Source organism: Lissotriton helveticus, chromosome 1_1, assembly GCF_964261635.1.
Source record: "Lissotriton helveticus chromosome 1_1, aLisHel1.1, whole genome shotgun sequence".
Classification (NCBI taxonomy): Eukaryota; Metazoa; Chordata; class Amphibia; order Caudata; family Salamandridae; genus Lissotriton; species Lissotriton helveticus.
This window is the reverse complement of record NC_136057.1, coordinates 1,409,246,282-1,409,264,550: the sequence shown is the minus strand read 5'-3', so window position 1 is coordinate 1,409,264,550 and position 18,269 is coordinate 1,409,246,282. Positions and strand designations below refer to the sequence as shown.

At 44.2% G+C, this 18,269-nt stretch overlaps 1 protein-coding gene across 1 annotated transcript in view; it reads left to right on the top strand.

Moving 5' to 3' along the window:
- The window catches only part of GCDH (glutaryl-CoA dehydrogenase), a 216,747-nt gene that overhangs the window by 197,930 nt on the left and 548 nt on the right, over window positions 1-18,269 (top strand). Inside the window, exons 9-12 of the mRNA XM_078684804.1 lie at window positions 15,634-15,737; window positions 16,293-16,418; window positions 16,780-16,940; window positions 18,230-18,269. The exon at window positions 18,230-18,269 is cut by the window's right edge and continues 548 nt beyond it. Of these exons, the coding sequence (XP_078540930.1) occupies window positions 15,634-15,737; window positions 16,293-16,418; window positions 16,780-16,940; window positions 18,230-18,269 (431 nt within the window). The remainder of the gene's footprint in view (window positions 1-15,633; window positions 15,738-16,292; window positions 16,419-16,779; window positions 16,941-18,229) is intronic.

Genomic DNA, 18,269 nt, shown 5'->3' with positions numbered 1-18,269 from the left:
GTCTCCGGAGTTGAAAGCCCTCAGAAACATCAGGAATCAATATAACAAAAAGATCATCAACTCCAAAAAAGAATTTATAAGATCAGAACTCGATAATGCCAAAAACAGACCGAAGAAACTATTCGAAATCTTAAAGCAACAATCAAAAAAACTAGCAAAATCTGCCCATGAAAACACGAATATACTACTGGGCTGCGAAGAATTTTCATCATTTTTCATGGAGAAGGCCGAATCGCTCGAGAAAGAGCTCAAGAGCGCTGCAAATAACCTACCCACTCAACCAATATCTACGATGGATACCAGCCTGAAAACAAACTGTAATAAGACCAAAAATAAGGCACAATGGGATACCTTCGATTTATATGACCAGAATACCATGGCCAAAACGCTCTAGGTTATCAAACCAAACAACCACTATCAAGACCCGCTACCAGCGAAATGCCTAAAAGAAATCAGACATATTGTAGTACCAATCTGGACCAAAATTATAAATGCATCGCTAACACAAGGGATCCTCCCGGATTGCCTGAAAACAGGACAAGTCGTACCAATAATCAAAAAACCTACAGCGGATGCAACAGATCCGAATAATTTTCGTCCAGTGACCAACATCCCTCTACTTGCCAAACTAATTGAGAAATGTGTGCAAGGCCAACTGAGCCAACACATCACCAACCTTTCCCTACTGGACAAATACCAGTCAGGTTTCAGAGCAGGTCATAGCACAGAAACAGCGATCCTCCAGATCGTTGACGACGCCCTTCATGCACTAGATACAAAACCAGGCATGCCTACTAATTCTCCTAGACCTATCTTCTGCGTTTGACACGGTCAACCATGAAGCATTACTGACCAGGCTGCAAGAGAGGATGGGAATATCTGGAAATGTGTTGAAGTGGTTCGAATCATTCTTGCAAAACAGAACACAGAGATTCCTGGTCAACCAAGCACTCTCACCATCATGCCCTAACTCAATTGGAGTCCCTCAAGGATCGACGCTATCCCCAGATCTATTCAACCTGTATGTTGAACTGCTTACAGAAATTCTCCGTAAATCACAGATATCCTATCACATGTACGCGGACGACACGCAAATATACATAAAGATCGTGTCCTTGGAAGACATTGAACGAATGAACGAGACATTAAAAATGACTGTGGAATGGCTAACAACCAACCATTTGAAGCTAAATGCTAACAAAACTGAGTTCCTATTAATCGCACCTCCAAGAAACCACTCGGAAAAGAAGGAATGGACCAAACTGGTGACTGCGCTAAACTGCACCCCAACCCTAGTCAACTCGGCGAAATCGCTAGGAATCACCTTAGATGAGAACCTCGACATGCAAGCCCACATTAAGTCGATGGCTAGAAATGCGCGTTTCCACCTGAACTACTTAAGGAAACTGAAACCATACATATCAGAGGCGGATCTTAAACTGGCAGTCCAATCACTAGTTATTTCTAGGATTGAATATGGCTGCTCCACCTTAGCCGGTCTACCAAAAATGTCTACAGCTCCGCTAAAAGCATGTCTCAACGCAGCGGCAAGACTTATTACCGGATCGAAGAAATTAGATCATATCTCTCCTCACCTGAAAGCATTAAACTGGCTACCCTATGAAGCCAGAATTCAACTAAAAATAGCATGTATCACCCACAAAGCGCTCCACCACAACACACCCAGATACCTAGCAGGGAAAATTGAGTTATCTGGGGGAAAGAGACCAGCCAGGAGTGCAAAGGAGCTGCTGCTGCGACCAGCCTTTTTCAGGAAGAAAAAAACGTACGGTCGAGCATTCTCAGGAGCAGCCCCCAGAATCTGGAACTCACTACCTCCAAACATTAGGATGATTCAGAATACAGGAACCTTTAAGAGGGAAGTGAAAAGCATTTTGATGAGTAAATTCCTTACATAGTGAAGACCGATGACCACGGATTGGAGCTATTGCCGTCCTAATTCATAGCATCAACATAACTGTTAGGGAAAGATGATGAACTGATCCAGATAATGCGGAACACTGATTAGGGTCAGGAGTCTCTCCTGGGACCTAGTTGTATCCTTACTATTACCTTGTGCGAATACTTATACGCATATTTTTGTATCCTTCCTATTACATCTTGCTAAGAGGTATATGCACATCTACCTAATTTACCTCCGTAATGCCTTATAACTACCTACCTCATAGGTACTCCCCGAGTAACCATATGCTATATATCCGAACCTCTAATGTAAACGCTCATGCTATGTATTTTTATATATAATGTAAACGCTCATGCTATGTATTTTATATAAACGCCCAAACGGCATATAAGGATCTACCTAAATATTTCAAACAAGTATCTACCTCATATTCTGATTGACTTTATAAGTGTTACTACATATGTGAATCATAACCGTCTTCATACTGTGAAGCGCTCTGATACCCACGGGTCTTGTTCGCGCTATACAAAACTTTATAATAAAATAAAATAATAAACGCAATGTTGAATATTTGGGCAGGGTGGGGGTAAAATGGCACTTTCCACTGCACCTTCCCTACCCATTCATGTTTGGGGCACATGTTGGATTATTTCCGAGTATTTTATTTTATGAGTTAGAATAATCTTGTATGGTAGAAGCGATCGGTCACTGAAATTTGCTTGAATCATTTAATTCTAAGACTATTCTGGTGAGGACCTTCCTTATCTATCCATTACTTTGATAAGCGTCTGGTCCACATGGACTGAGAGGGGAAGGGAGGGAAACACAAAGTGATATTTTGATAGTTCTGAGATGTTTCTGTGTTTTTTTATATTGGGTGGTTTCTCTCCTACTAGCTGATCTCCAGCCTCACCCCCACAGGCATCTGCCTTTTCAGTACTTTTTAGGTCAAGCCTGCAACCATGCATGTGCGCTCTTGCTTGCCAGACACTTGTTCACAATAGCTCGCCCATTGCTTACCATTTGTTGGCTTCAGTGTCACTCTTCTTTGCTGCCTCCTAATTAGCTAGAGCAGGCCAAACATCACTTCCATTGCATTCTGTGGAGCACGGACCATGAACAGATTGATTAAACCTAATTAGTGCCAGCCCGCTGCTTGGGACATGATTGAGGTACTGCTTTTTCTTCCCTACTCCACTTTGTGCATGGTGCTTATTTCCAGCTCCCCACCACTCCTCCCAGCTCTCATTTGTACTGAAGCCATTAATTAGGACTTGCCTAAGTGGTGCCAGCATTGAGTAATACGTGCCTTGCTAAGCTCTGGTGGGTTTGTCAAGATGGCGCAGTCACTGCCAGCTGCTCTGCCTCATTGATCATGTGTGATTAATAATCTCATGGCCACGCTCCCATAAGTGATTGCCGGTATGAGTTTCGCCTACATCACTTGGATCAGCGATAAAAACCTTGTGCTGGCAATCTTCTTTTTTAGGTCTCGGACCGTCGCACTGCGTAGCAGTGGGCGGAGTCCGAAGATTTTATGTTTTTGAGTTAGGAGGGCTTGAACCCGCCTCTCTTCCCATTGGCTGGCTTCCTAAACGGAGGCCAGCCATTGGAGGAGAGGGGCGTCACTCCATTAAAGCCCCGTCTCTTTCGGATTCGGGGGGGTGTTTTTGGCGTTCTTTCGCCCTGTGACGTCATCCGTCACTCAGAACGCCAAAAAACACGCCCCCAATTCCGAAAATTTCGGACATTTGCAGCCGCCATTTTTTTCACTCTCGTAGCAGGGTGTGTGGTTATCCTTGGTGCAGCAGGTGCAAGGGCACCGAATCCCATTGCTGTGAGTGACTCACTCACTCTATCCCAACCATGGCTGCCTTTAAACTCAACAAAAGCGAAGGTGGGCCATCCCCCTTGCTTGCAGTGAGTCTTTGCCCCCCTCGCTCCACCTCTGCCTCCCCTCCCCGTCTGAGGTTTCCACTCAGCGGAATGAGTGTAGAATGAATCACTTACGGTATAATAGACGCTATCAGTAATGCAAGATTTATTTATTTATTTATTTTAAAAATTTATAAAGCGCAGCGTATACCCGTAGGTGTCTTGGCGCTATGACTTAGCTGAAAATCTCAGAGGGAGCATGAGTCTACCTTAGAAAGTATTGTCCTGATCAGTTTATTGGTCAAATAACCAGGTTTTTATCAATTTTCTGAATTGAAGTAGCGAGGGTGCCAATTTTATTTCCTCTGGAAGCGTATTCCAAAGTCTGGCTGCAGAGTTGGTGAAGCATCTATCGCCCCATGTCACCGTCCTAGTGCGTGGCACTACCAGTAGATGTCTCTGTTCAGATCGTAAGGATCTTTTCGGTAGGTAATAGAAAAGTTTCTGTTTGAGAAATGCTGGTCCAACACCCTTGAGGGCTTTATAGGTGAGACACAAGGTCTTGAATCTAATGCGATTTCTCACTGTTAACCAGTGGTAGTTCCTTATAGCTTGCTTGGTGGACTGAAACTTGGGAATGCCAGCTAGTAGCCTTGCGGCAGCGTTTTGTATAAGCTGCAGTTTGGCCACCACCCGTGCCTGAGCATTTACAAACAATCCATTGCAATAATCAAGTGATGAGAGTACTAAGGAACTCACCACTGTTTTCCCTGCACTCTCAGGAAGATAGGGCAGGATTTTCCGGATGATCTTAAGCTTATAGAAGGCAGACGACGCAACCTGATTGGCATGGCTGGAAAAGTTAAGATTGTCGTCGAATATAATTCCTAGATTCCTGACCTTTTGCACAGGTTCTGGGGGGGCTCCGAGTGGGGTCGGCCACCAAAAGGTGGACCACTGTGGCGATAGTTTTCCAAAAATCATTACCTCAGTTTTATCAGAGTTTAGACGTAAGCAGTTCTCAGACATCCATTCCTTTATGGCCAGCATGCCTTCTTGAAACCTTACGGCTACCTCCTCACCATCGTTCTTAATTGCGATCACCAATTGGGTGTCGTCGGCGTATGAGGTAAGGCTCATCCGGTAGTTCTTGATTACCCTTGCTAAGTCCGACACATAGATGTTAAAGAGTGTCGGACTTAGGGATGAGCCTTGCGGAACGCCAAATGGGAGGGCGAGCTCAGTAGATTGAAATGCGCCCAGTGTCACTGCTTGCGTTCTGTTGGACAGAAATGAAGCCAGAAGCTCCTTGGCCCTTGAGCGAATGCCCATTTCCTCGACACGGTCAATCAAGACAGCATGATTGACCGTGTCGAAGGCCGCCGAGAGATCCAGCAGGACCAGTATCGCTGTTCCTCCTTGGTCCCTGATGGTTCTGATGTCATCGGCAGCCTTTATGAGAGCAGTCTCTGTTCCATGAAGTTTCCGGAACCCTCTTCTTGAGTTTGGAGCTTAAACCTGGCCAAGATAGACACCAACCAGGAAGCCCCTGTGTTGTAAACCCTTGCTGGAGAACTGCGAACATCAATTCCGCAAAAAACAACACCCTACAGAGACCGCCGGCTGCTTCCACTCACGGCTCAGTCACTCGGCGCGCTACAAGACAGCCTCTCAGACAACTGGATGAGATAACACCGGAGCCCGAATGGCCCTTAATTCGAAACTGGATGGCAGCCCAGTCTGTCCCGTTTCCTCTGAAGCCCAAAAGAGAGAGATAACCTCGGTCCTCTCCTTTCGTTCGCCGCAGCACAATCTGTGAACTGGGCAGCACGAATTTTGATGTCAGTGTGCTTTCTTTCACGCGCCTGTTTTCTGTGTGTGACCCTTATCGTACCAACACTTGGAGACGTCGCCTCTTAAAGTTAATACTTTAATGCACACGGAATGTTATGTGTGGTCTGAGGGACCGGCGTGGTCCCTTGCATGTGTAACACATTCAGCCAGTCATGGCTTTTAGTCAACAGCGCACTGCATTATGGGTCTTGTAGTTCTGCTTTTTAACTCAGCAAGAATATGGCAAAAGAAGGAATATGCAGAGTGATATAGACTGAACGGCCAGGTCTGAGGAAAGATGTAAAACATGGCATGTAGATGCTAGGTAACCAACTCTGTTTTCGGTGCTTGAGCTCAGATCACCCACGGATATAGTCGGTGTGACGGTGTCCCCTTTCAGAAGGAGATGCCGTGACTCATAAAAGCGCCTAGAAGTGTTAGCCCGTCCGCAGCCATTACACATTCATTCATTCACCCATACGCAGCCATTACATACTTATTCACTCAGGCTGGCCAGGAGAGTGGCATTGTACTCCGAGCAGGAGGCTTCGGTTGATTATCGTGTCTGTGTTTATATTCCCTTTTGACAATAAAAGACACTGGTGGCAGGTGAGCCACATTGCCCAGCAATGAAGCTTCTTAGCCCTTCGGTGAACTTGAGTGGTTACTCTAGCCCTGACACCATATACGCTGTAAAAATGACGGCCATTACTTATTTATTCACCCTAACAGTGACCTATTCATGTGATATACCACCTTAGGGTTACTGCTATGTTAAATAAATATTTTAGTGATCCTCGGTGTGTTCTTTACTTCTTGAGAATAGAAAGAGAGAAAACAGAAGAGAGAGGGAGGCGTATGAAAGTTCACTTACACAATTCCCCATTTAGTAGCAGTAATTCCCTGTTTTATCACATTTATTTTTCTCCACTTCATTGTTGTATCCTTCACACATTTGTTCCATCATTTCTTTCTTCTGACGTTCTTTCTTTCTTTATTATATTCTAGCTGACTTCTTTTATTTCCATTTCTCCCTTCCTTCATTCACTCTGTTTCTGTCTTTCTTCCCCCTCTTCCCTATTTCTTTCATTCTTTCTTTTTTCTGTTCTTTTGAAAAACTGTCAAAAAAGGAACCCCTGTAGCCCAGAGGGGCTACTCTTATAATAATCATTACATGTAGAGCCAAGGGCCAGATGTACGAATAGACAGATCATCAAAAGTGGTCCCAAATTTAGCACCAACTTTTTACAATTTTGTGATGTGACCTACATGCTAATAATTACGTCGCAAAATCGCTATCCACAAGGGGCATCAGAACGACTAGCTTAAAGAAAATTAACTAGGCAGGTTGCTATTTGTGACTCCCTGTATTTGATGACACACAAAGGAATATGATCTACAAGGAACAGTAGACCATCGTCCCTGTGTTTTATTCCCGAAAGGGAAATCTTTTTAATGAACAAAGTATCCCTCTCTGTGTGTGTGCGGGGCTCTGTGTGCGTGTGAGGGGGGCCCTGTGTGTGTGAGGGGGGCTCTGTGTGTGTGTGGGGGGGCTCTGTGTGTGTGTGGGGGGCTCTGTGTGTGGGGGGGCTCTGTGTGGGTGGGTGGGGCTCTGTGTGTGTGTGGGGCTCTGTGTGGGTGGCTCTGTTTGGGTGTAAATGCAATAGGTCATGCATTTGCGAGCGATTAACCTATTGGCATTGTAAATGACAATGCCATTTATTTACGATTTTTAAAAAAAAATGTCATGAGCAATGCCAATAGCTCTACCTTTAATAATGCCGAGACCATTGCATTGTAAATGCTTGTTATGTTTTTGAGGGCTACTGCAGTCGTTGTTCCTTTTCTTTTATAGCCTCCTTTTGGGCAGCAAATGGTCCTTTGCTATCTATGATGATTCCTAGGTATTTATATTCTAACACAACTTCCAGTGGTTGTTTAGCCAAATACCATGGATGTGTTCTTTCTCCCCTTTTCTGATTCAAAGTCATGACTTTAGATTTGTCCAGATTTATAGTCATCGTGTTCTCTTTTGAGAAACTTTGTATTTAATCTAGCAGATGTTGAAGGCCGACTGGGGTGCGACTGATGAGTTTATGATCGTTCAGCTGCATTTGATACTGTCAATCACGACATTCTGATTGATCGCTTGCATGAGCTATGAATCAGAGACAAAGCTCTCGCCCTACTAACATCCTTTATGGCAGACAGGGAACAATCAGCTAGATTCATCAAAGACCCGTTTTGCGAGTCTTTATTAGCGATTCATAAGGAATCGCTATTAAGGACTTGCAAAACGGGATTCATGTAGGAATTGCAAAAAATATTGCGATTCCTACATGTTCCTTATTTGTGATTAGCAAATTGCTAATCGCAAATAAGGATGCGATTTCAAGGGTGCCAGGGGTGTCCAAAGGACACCCTGTATCACCCCTGAAATGCAACATTACACAGGTGTTGCACACACACACATGTCCAAAGGACATGTGTGTGTGTAACATGCAACAGAGAATAATGCACTGAAGTGCTTTTTTCTATTTTTTTCGCTATTTACCACGAAGTCTGACTTCGTGGTAAATAGCGGTCAAATATTGCGAATTCGCAATTTAAAATAGGTTAATGAATTGCATTTAAGGAATCTCAAATAGAGATTCCTTAAATGCAATTCCTCGCTAAAATGCGAATTCTGTAATAGCGATTTTTGCATTTGGGATGATGAATCCCAAATGCAAAAATTGCGCTCGCAAAGGGCCAGATTCTGAGAATCTGGCCCTTTGCGAGACGATTTTTCTTTCATGAATCTAGGTGTTAATACCACTCTAGAAAAATGTGGCTCCAAAACATGGAATCTTCCCTGTGGTGTCCCCCAAGGGGCGTCACTAAGTCCCACCCTATTCAACTTATACATTAGTCCCCTGGTTAAACTTATCAGAATCTTTGGGTTCTCAGTTGTCTCCTACGCAGACGACACACGAATCGTAGTGTCTGCCTCAGGAAATCCCGTCCATAGAGCCTCTCAATTCCGCCTCTGTATGGAAAATATCAATATTTGGATGGCGAAAAACTACCTAAGCTTAAACTCGGCTAAGGTTTGTCCTTCGGAAATAACATCACCTTTTGGTCCCCAGACTGGTGGCCACCAGACATGGGACATCCCCATCCCCAGTGGAAAAGGTTAGAAACCTGGGGTCTTTTTTGACAGAAAGCTCTCCTTTAAGAACCAGATTAATTGAATAGCCACCTCAAGTCTTCTTTCGTTTGAAAATCCTGAGGAAAATTCTTACCATTTATCCCCCTCTAATCTCCCAAAATTGATCTTGTCAGCACTGATTTTGTCCATATTGGACTATTGCAATGGATTGAATATCAGCCTAAAACAAAAAATGATATAAAAACTTCAGACACTACAAAATGTGGCAGCCCATCTAATTTTTTATCTCCCCAAATGTAATTCTGCATCTGTGGCACTGAACCAACTGCACAGGCTACCTGTGAAAAAAGGGATTGCTTTTAATGCTTTGTGCACTGCCTTTAATGCACTACACAGTACTGCACCAGTTGCCCTCAGGCAACGCTTTAACTGGTATACACCTCCTAAACTCTTTCGTTTCTCTGGCTTGAAAAATATTGTGGTGCCCAATTTCAGACTTGCTGTTAGGCCAGCAAAAGCTTTGTGACATTGCTGCCAAATTGTGGAATTCACTCCCTTTTTAACTGAAATATTCCCAGACTCTTCCACAGTTTAGGAAAGCATTAATAACGTGGTTCTTCTAAACCCAGGCTAATTGGTATCCATCCTGCCTCTCTGATCGCCCATGGGCAGCACAGCACCAAGACACTGTCACAGGACCTTCCTGAGCAGGGTTCTTGTGAAGGCAAAGGACATTAAAGAGACGCGTGTATTCTGTATTGTAACTCCTGTTATTGTTGTATGCAACAGCCACTTGAGATAACTGAAGAGTCCTGGTCAGAGAAGCAGTCCCGTAGTCACCAAGGTTCCCCCAGAGTAATCCCGAGTTCACTGGTCTTCATCCGTTTCTTGTGAAAGATGAGAGAAAACAAGAAAAATAACAAACTAAGCCGGTGTCAGTCGGAGGGATTATAGCCCTTCTTTTACAGGGTATGGGACGTGAGGGGCTTTCACCAGTTTCCCGGCACCAGGTGTGACGCTGTTACACGATTACGGTGTCCTCCCGTTACAGCGTTCCCTACTCCGCCCAGTGCCCTGAGAGGCCCAGTTGCCTGGACCGTACCTTGTATAGCCACCCTCCTCCTGGAGAGTGGCGGGGCGATTCGCTGTCTCGTTGGCCTCCTGGCGTTTTGCTTTCCTTAAGGACGGGATTCTCAACTTCGTCGTCCTTGGACTTCCGAAGCACTCCGTTTTGAGCTCGGAACCCTAGGTGTTCTAAAATTACTTAGAGTTTTTTCGCAGTCTTGGTTTGTTTTCCCCAGTTGTTTCTAGCTGGAAGAGGAATATGCTGTGCCAAAGCTGGAGCTTCCAATGTGTGTTCTTCATTCGTTGTGCCCAGCATATGCAGATTAAAATCTCCTGTTATTATAATGTTTGAAGTTTCCCTTCCGTCAAGGTTCTAGTTAGTTCCTCTTCTATATGTTTAATTTCCCTGGCCTTGTCTCATGGATGCAGATATATATTTATTATTATTAGTTGAAAGGATTCCGATGGCCTTGTATCGTCAGTTTCAGAGCTTGCGTTGCATTAGGTAATGCTAACTTAATTGATAGCTCTTTAACTGTGTGTATGTTCTTGATGGAAGTAGAAGTTGCTAGTCCTCCCTTGGAATGACCAAATTTGGCTATTTTAACTTCTGGTTAATGATATAACTTAAATCCCTGTAGATGAGTTGGCTGGTCCAGCCAAGTTTTTTGTAAAATAATAAGATCAAACATGTGGAAATATTGAAGTAAGTTGGTGCCTCCGATCTTATTCCTCGGCCCATTTGTATTCCAGCAGCAAAGCCTCAAGATGTTTTTTTAATTTGCTGAAATCTTCTTAGATTGTCAGAGGTCTTTGCTTCGGTTGTTTATTGTCCTGGCTAGCCAGCCCCAATCTTAAGGTGCAGTATGTGTCACTGCTTTTGTGTCTGAACCTGTTTGTGCGGTTTCCTCTAAACAGGTTGGGTTTGTACTGCATGCTTCCCTTAACACAGAGAAAATATTTTGCTTTAAAAGTGTCTGGTATCTGAGAGACCCTTCGGTCTGTCCAATAGGTGTTCTAGGTATTTTGGTTGGTAGTGTGGTCTAATTTGATTCCCCAGGCGTTTAGGTGTTCTTGTTAGTTTAGTATTCTTTTGGCTATCTCGATTGAAGCCCAGACTGCCTTGGTTGCCACATTCCACCAAGCAATTATTTGGTTCTTCAAATTCGATAGATTCCAAATCACTTGACCTTAGATCTTCCAAGCTTCTGATTGCCGTTAAAAGTCATAGGATGTTTCCTCTGTTTAAGATGTCTCCTCTTCCTTTGGACTTATATTCTGGATAGAACAAGGTATCTTGTTGTATCTGCGACCCCCTGAAGTTTAATGCTTGTTGAGTCCTTTCTCTAGGTTCTTGAGGAGGCTCTGAGATGAAGTGTACTAAATCTCGATCTTTCCCAGTAACTGGTCCTGGATCTTGCTGGGTGATTGGTTCCATCCCCAAGTTTCTTTTTGTGGTCTTGTATTTGTGCATTTTGTTGCTTGAAGGAGTTCTCTCCCCCTGTTCTCTGCTCTCTCAGATTGGGGAAGCGCTGGACCGGCGTGTGCAGCGTCTAGATCCCACCCGGTAGCTGGTCCTAGATCTTGCTGTGTGATTGATTTCTTCCCCCAGCCCATTTAGTTTTTTGCAGGGATGGTTCCCCCCCCTATTTTTTTCTCTCTTGTCTGGGTACATTTAGATAGAGGTCTGCATCTTGGTCCTCGTTAATTGACTTATCCTCTAATGCCCCCAGGACAATCTGCTGCTGATTGAACTGTTAGGCCACAGTTAATATATGCAGTTATGTCGGTCTTCTTTTTCCGTCCCTTTTTTCCCTTCTTCATTGTTTAGAGTCAAGGGGGTCACTAATCCTGGTGTTACCCTGAGTTGCCGTGGTCGCCTTCCTCAGACTGGAGATTTGGCCGCTCTTCATATTTTCGGTTATCTAAATTGCTCGGGGCTTCATCCATTACTAGGTTTGCTCTGAATCCTAGATTTGTGTCAGGGCTTCCCTTGTTATTTTCCTGGCTCACTTGGTCTGAGGGTTGGACTAACATCCTTTGTTATTCAAATGGTGAGTGTTGATAGTTTGTCTACAATTGCTACGCAGGTATTGGGCCCGCCCAATCAAGTTGTTGAGGTCGGACAGTTAGGAATCCATGTTGGAGACATATATTGACAATGAGTTTAAGACTCATAATTGTAAGTCCATTTTGTCGGATTGATATTGTAGTGCATTAACGGACATTTGCAATGTATTTAATAATGAGATCCATATGTTGTCAGTTTTGATTGTGTTGTCCTGTTTGGTGTTCGTTTTGGGTGTCCTGATTATTTTTTCCCTGCGTGCTTCTGATGGCTGTGGAGTGGAAGAGGCTACCAGCTCTTGTGTCTAAATTGTCTTGACTGGAATCCTGAGTGCAAGGTAACTATATATTCTTTTTTGTAAAACCTTTATTGATATAATAGTATACACCGCTATTCAGCCGAACATCCCGAGGGCACGGCAGCACGTAAGAAACATAATATTATGGTCTACATCGATCACATTCCGGATGAGTGAGGTTCAATTTTATGTTAAGCAGGATGACACTAAGAACGCAATAAGCTCCAATATAACACAAAGGAATATGGGGACCAGGTGCCGAATCACAAGCCATAGCTACAAAGTGGGCGGGCCAAATAAGAAGTCCTGCAGGATCAAGACGATAACAAGGAAGGCATAGGTGCCGCGTCAAAAAGTCAGGATATACAGGCATACAATTACTATGAGTACCGGCGAGTCGCCCGCCCAGAGCTACCCACAATGCAAAAACAGCTCAGGCACAAATTACGACAAATCAATGAAGACTCAAAAATCAACACAATAAACCGATCCCCAATACAGAAAAAGGGAAAAGTAAAAGGAGAACCAAAAAAGTGAGGGAAAAGGCCATAGAAACAAAGAAGAGAGAAATAAAACCCCTCCCCCAACCCCCCACCCTGCACCCCTGCAAATGGCTGCGGCCTACCCCCCATAGCAGCGTGCCTGTCGCCCAGTACCTAAACCCGAAATATAGAAGAAAGAAGAAATATGGAAAGGAGAAAAAGTAGAAAGAAAGAACCCCACACGGTGAGGGAAATCGGAGGAGGGCAGATGTCTACGGACTCCCGGTCTCCTTCCCCCATTGTAGCCAACCCCGCCCCGGACTTCGTCAGGTCAATAAAACAATCCCGGTAAACACAGTGTCACAATAAGAGACCCAAATAAAATCTCAACCCTGGCCCCTACGATCAAATTCACTGAAGTCGTCAATTTAAGAAAAACCCTTTCCACAAAGGACCGCAAAAGTCTGCCGAACAGGCGTACACAGATGAGAAAAGAACGGCCGGTCCCAATGTAGATGGCTGGTACCAATGTTGCTCCTCCCTGCCTCCGAAGCCAGGCTGCACCTCATCCGCCATCTTGAAAGAACGACAGGGGAGGAGAGTCGACATGGTCCAGAACAGCAACCTACAGAAAGTAGAAGGTTCCAAAATGGGGACGACAAGTAAATGTTCCGTGGGGTACACAATCGGGGGTTCCAACGGTTCCATAGGGTGATCAGGCACAGCATAGTCAGGTAGATACACTACAATAGGGGTAAACCCTGCTTCCAGCGCCGGGTCAAAACACGTCTCCGAAACGTCTATTGAAAGGCGGGCTGGCTGCCGGGTCGCGGGCGTCGAGTCAGGATCCAATCTCAGGCCTGTGAGTCCATCCAATGCAGACAACAAACTGCCAGTCCGGACATCAATAGCCCCCTTAAGTGCCATGAGTGCATCCAGCACAGTTCGCCGTGACGGGCCAATGCGAGCCTGCTCCGCCAGACGCCTTTCGTTCTCCAACATGATGGTCTCCACGGAGAGGAGCCCTCCCCGGGGAAAAATTAGGCGGAGCAGGAGTAAGCCATGAGGGTCTGACGGTTAGCGAGCTGTAACTATATATTCTTAGTGGGGGATTTACAGTGAGAGGCATTGCCTGGAGATGAGGATCGAGTCTGTATTGCTCCCAGGTTAGATTTTTTTATTTTTGCTGTCCATATCCCCCAGTTCTACTTGGTGGTTGGAGTCGGCTGAATTCCTCGGTAGTATTCTTGATGTAGGTACCTCCTTCCTATTGAGAGTATTTTTCTCTCGCGATGGTCCTGGTATTATTAGTGTTGCAGGTATTGTTGGGTGAGCCAGCCAGTTTTCATGCTCTTGCTCTGGTGTATGGGCTATTCCTGGTTAAAGATTTTGGGGGTTTAATTCACTTGGTGAAGGCGGGCCATTGGTGTCTGCGTTGGTGGAATTTAATGCCGCCCCTGCATCTTTTAAGAAGGTACATTTTGGGTATGTGTTTGGTTGGCGGTCTATATTCATCATCCCCTGCATCTTTTAAGAAGGTACATTTTGGGTATATGTTTGGTTGGCAGTCTTTATTTATCATCTTTTGAGATGCCTGTGGACTTGGTTGGGGCAGTGGGGTTAAGGTGTTGTCCTCCGCCATTTGCATCAGGTATTTGATCTGTTTTCCCACAGTTATGGCCTTTTTTGGATTTTGTTGCTGTCTGTTGTCTCACCCTACCTGATCTCGTAATGCGTGTGTTGTTGAGTCCCTTATTGAAAGGTAGTTGCTGCTTTCTGACCCCCCCCCCCCGCCCTCCCAAAAAAGTAACAGTGGGGAGGCGCGGGCAATGGCCAATGGGTCAAGGGAGCCGTGGGTCGAAAAAATTTGGGAACCACTGCTCAAGAGCAATAATTATTTGGAGATTTATCCTTGTATGTTTGGTTTTGGAGAAGTTGGTCTATCCCAAAAGGCTCTAGAGTGATTGGTCTTTGTTCACCAATATATATTTATATTTTTTTTCTATTTTTCTTCATCTTGTAAGACAAGGGCCTTTTATTTCCTGAGGGGGCTGGTACCTACTGTTACCATCTCAATCAAGAATCACAAGAGGTGCTATATTACTGCCCCAGGAGTATTTGAGTGCAGTAATGCTGTGTCGTTTACAGGGAACAAATCCTCAAGGGCACAGCTGGATGACTATTTCGATGGTAAAAGCAATGGGGTTACAATTTGGAAGGGGAAAATCTGTGCTGCAGCACCAATTTTTGTAAAGTATTCTATAGGGGATCGTCTTGTGATTCATTACTGATGCCTCGGGTATCAGTAATACCATGTGCAGTATTCCCACCTCTCAACTGTGATGTGTGATGGCATGGAGGGACTGGGAGACGGTAATAGGAGGGGGAAATAGCCGTGGATTCGGTTAAGTGGAGGTCTCTGTGTAGCAGCACATATAAACTGTGGAGAGAAATTATTTTAGTACTTTTGGTCCATTACCCTAATAACTTTTTGTCAACAAACATGCATGTCTTCGACATCAGGGCTACTCATTAGGAGCATTAACCTTGAATCTTGGCTGCTCTGCTGATTCTTTCCAGTTCTTTTGAGTGGTGTGTCCACTGTACTTAAATGTAAGGTCACTAGTTCCAGTAGTTTTTCATTAGTGTGCCGTGTAATAGCACGTACGTAAGGTATCTAGTCTTTTTCCAGTTGTCTGCTCAACGTAGTTATTTGGTGGGTTTCCAGGTATTTTCAGTGGTATGCAGTTCATATCCCGTGGCATCCACAGCAACCCCTTGGGTAAGACGTCAAGTTCATTACTAGTGGCAACTGCGGGTACTATTTGCTAACGTCTCCAGTGCTTGCATGGTGTAGTCAATTTTAAGGTCTCTCGTTTATTATCTGTTTGTGCGTACAGTAAACTCCTTGCTAAGGTCATTTTCTTACTTCCACAGGGTCCCTTTGGTTGCCTGAATAATGCACGCTATGGTATTTCCTGGGGAGCACTTGGCGCAGCAGAGTTCTGTCTGCACGCAGCGAGGCAGTACACCTTAGACAGGTAAAAAAAAAACACAGAAGGAGGCGGGCATTTGATTTTTTGAGGATTCCTTCATACATGGATTTGTTTGGGACAGGGGTGAACTAGATTCGTCTGGTGTCTTTTATGCAGTTTCTTGTTCTAAATTACACAAACTGTAATATTCAAATTTTTTTAAATAACAGAACTTCTCAAGATGTTCAATGTAGTGCACTGCCACTGCTAGTTAAGGCTCCTGAAATTAATGCGGGCCGGGGAATCTGTCTTGATGTCTCAAATGTGTGCTGTGTGCCCTTTAATTTCACTGAGGTTGTCTTTTACACAACACATGGACTGTCAACAAAGAATTACATACTAACTCAAAAACACCGAAGCTGTCCAGTGTAATGACTCCAGCTGCCGTTCCCTTTTAAATGCTTGGACACTAGTTTAGTATACATATTGCAATATTGCCAGAGGGGGACTGCTAGACACAAATGGAGTAAGACAATGCATGACCTGTGCAGTCATTGGGGCATTTCTTGAACATAATTCATCAGAGGTGATGCAGCAGTGATCGTGGAGTTTGTCTTCTAGGATCCAGTTTGGCGTACCCCTAGCAAGAAACCAGCTCATCCAGAAAAAGCTGGCAGATATGATGACAGAGATCACGATCGGCCTGCAAGCCTGCCTGCAGCTGGGACGTCTGAAGGATGAAGAGAAGTATGCTCTTTGTGTAGTGATGTAATGTCTGCGGCTCTATACAGTCACAAACAAAACGTTAGTATGTGTATTTGTTTGATTTGGGGTGTTTCTGTTTAAATACCATTGGGCAAGCATTCTTGGGTACTTGAAAGGAAGCTTGCGGAAGTCTGGTATTTGCACTCAGTAAGCCCCCCAGATGATGAAATGCCGGCGAGGGTCCGTTTGGATGCAGAAGAGATTGTTGACGTGTACCTGCATAGCCTTGTGAACTGGTGATGATGCGTAGTGCATGTGCTTTGGCAAGGACACTTTCAGTGCCCATCCAGGTGGCTGTAGTGTTGGGTCATCTGTTCAACTCCCTTCCGCTGCCTCATTCCAGGGCCACACCAGAAATGATCTCCATGCTGAAGAGGAATTCGTGCGGAAAGTCCCTCGACATTGCCCGGCAAGCCCGGGACATGCTTGGTGGTAACGGGATCTCAGACGAGTATCATGTAATCAGGCATGTCATGAACCTGGAAGCAGTTAACACTTATGAAGGTATGTCATGTGTCTAAACTCTGAATCCTGGACATTCATCTGAAGTCAGCAATGTGGGGCTGTGAGGAAGTCTCTGGTTTTCACAACAAATGCACTTACCTTCCTATGGCCCTTCACTCATACTTTCCAGAAAATTGGGCAACCTGCCATCCTCAATAAAACTAGCTGTTCCTGAGCAATGACGCAAACCTCTGTCAAAGAGGGGTGGTCTGTATCTAGTGCCCTCCACTTCTCTTTCTGAAGCACTCAGACAGGAAAGGATGCAGCAGTGCCACTCATGGAAAGAAGGAATACATGGGCAAAATTGAAATACCTTCCCTAGCTTGCAGCAGAGCCAAGCAAAAACCATGAATGTTCCTTGCCATTCACACATCTTGGGCAGAAAGGAGAATACTTTAGCTTAGAAATAAACAATGGTATGGGTATTTAAAAATAAAACGAGCTTATCCAGCATCACAAAACTTGTCTTCACGTGGTGAGATTGTGCCAACTCTTTTTGATTTTTTCCCCAGGCAAATGGAACATTTAAATATTGGATTTGCTTATATGAATAAAAACCATGGCCTTTATCCCTAATAGCTGGGCTACCGATTAAGAGAAATTCTGACTTTGCTCACTGCCACCTACTTATTACAGGTATCATGAGAATCCTCTATTGTAGTGGAGTGATTCTGTATGCATCGGTGTCAGGCTAGTTTGCAAAAACGAACGCTAGTAATGTTTCATTTAACTGCAAATAACATTTGCTTGGCTCTGTATATCTTCTCCCCAGGTTACATCACTATCGAAGCTTAATAGAGGGGCAGCCGCACTCTATTCAGTTAGTCTCGATTATCGATACACAGTGACAGATTTTTGGTAGGGCGTTCAAACATTTTCCATAATATCCCCCTAAAAGCTGTAGGGCTTTGAACATATACCTCAAAATAAAGTTTTTGAAATGTCTTTGTTAGATACTTTTGTATTGTGCAAATACCAATAAAAATATTTATTAAAAAAAAAAGGAAAATGTGCATCTCTTGTCTTGGAGGGAAAAAGTTATGTAAAATCAGGTAAATAATGTACCATAAGCAAGTGTCCATTCCTCTTAAAAACTTCGAGAACAATCAAAAAAGCATAGTCATCTGCTTTGTTTACATAACTCAAGCACACACCACTCTGCTCTGTATGTTGTTGTATTATGTCCAGGTATATGTGATGTAGTTAGCTAAAGTTTAAAATATTTAAATCACAGAGAATAAAAATACCCAGTTGGTAATTTTCTTTTATTTTTGTTTTTTTCCTCTCAGGGACCCATGATGTGCACGCACTGATCCTTGGGAGGGCGAT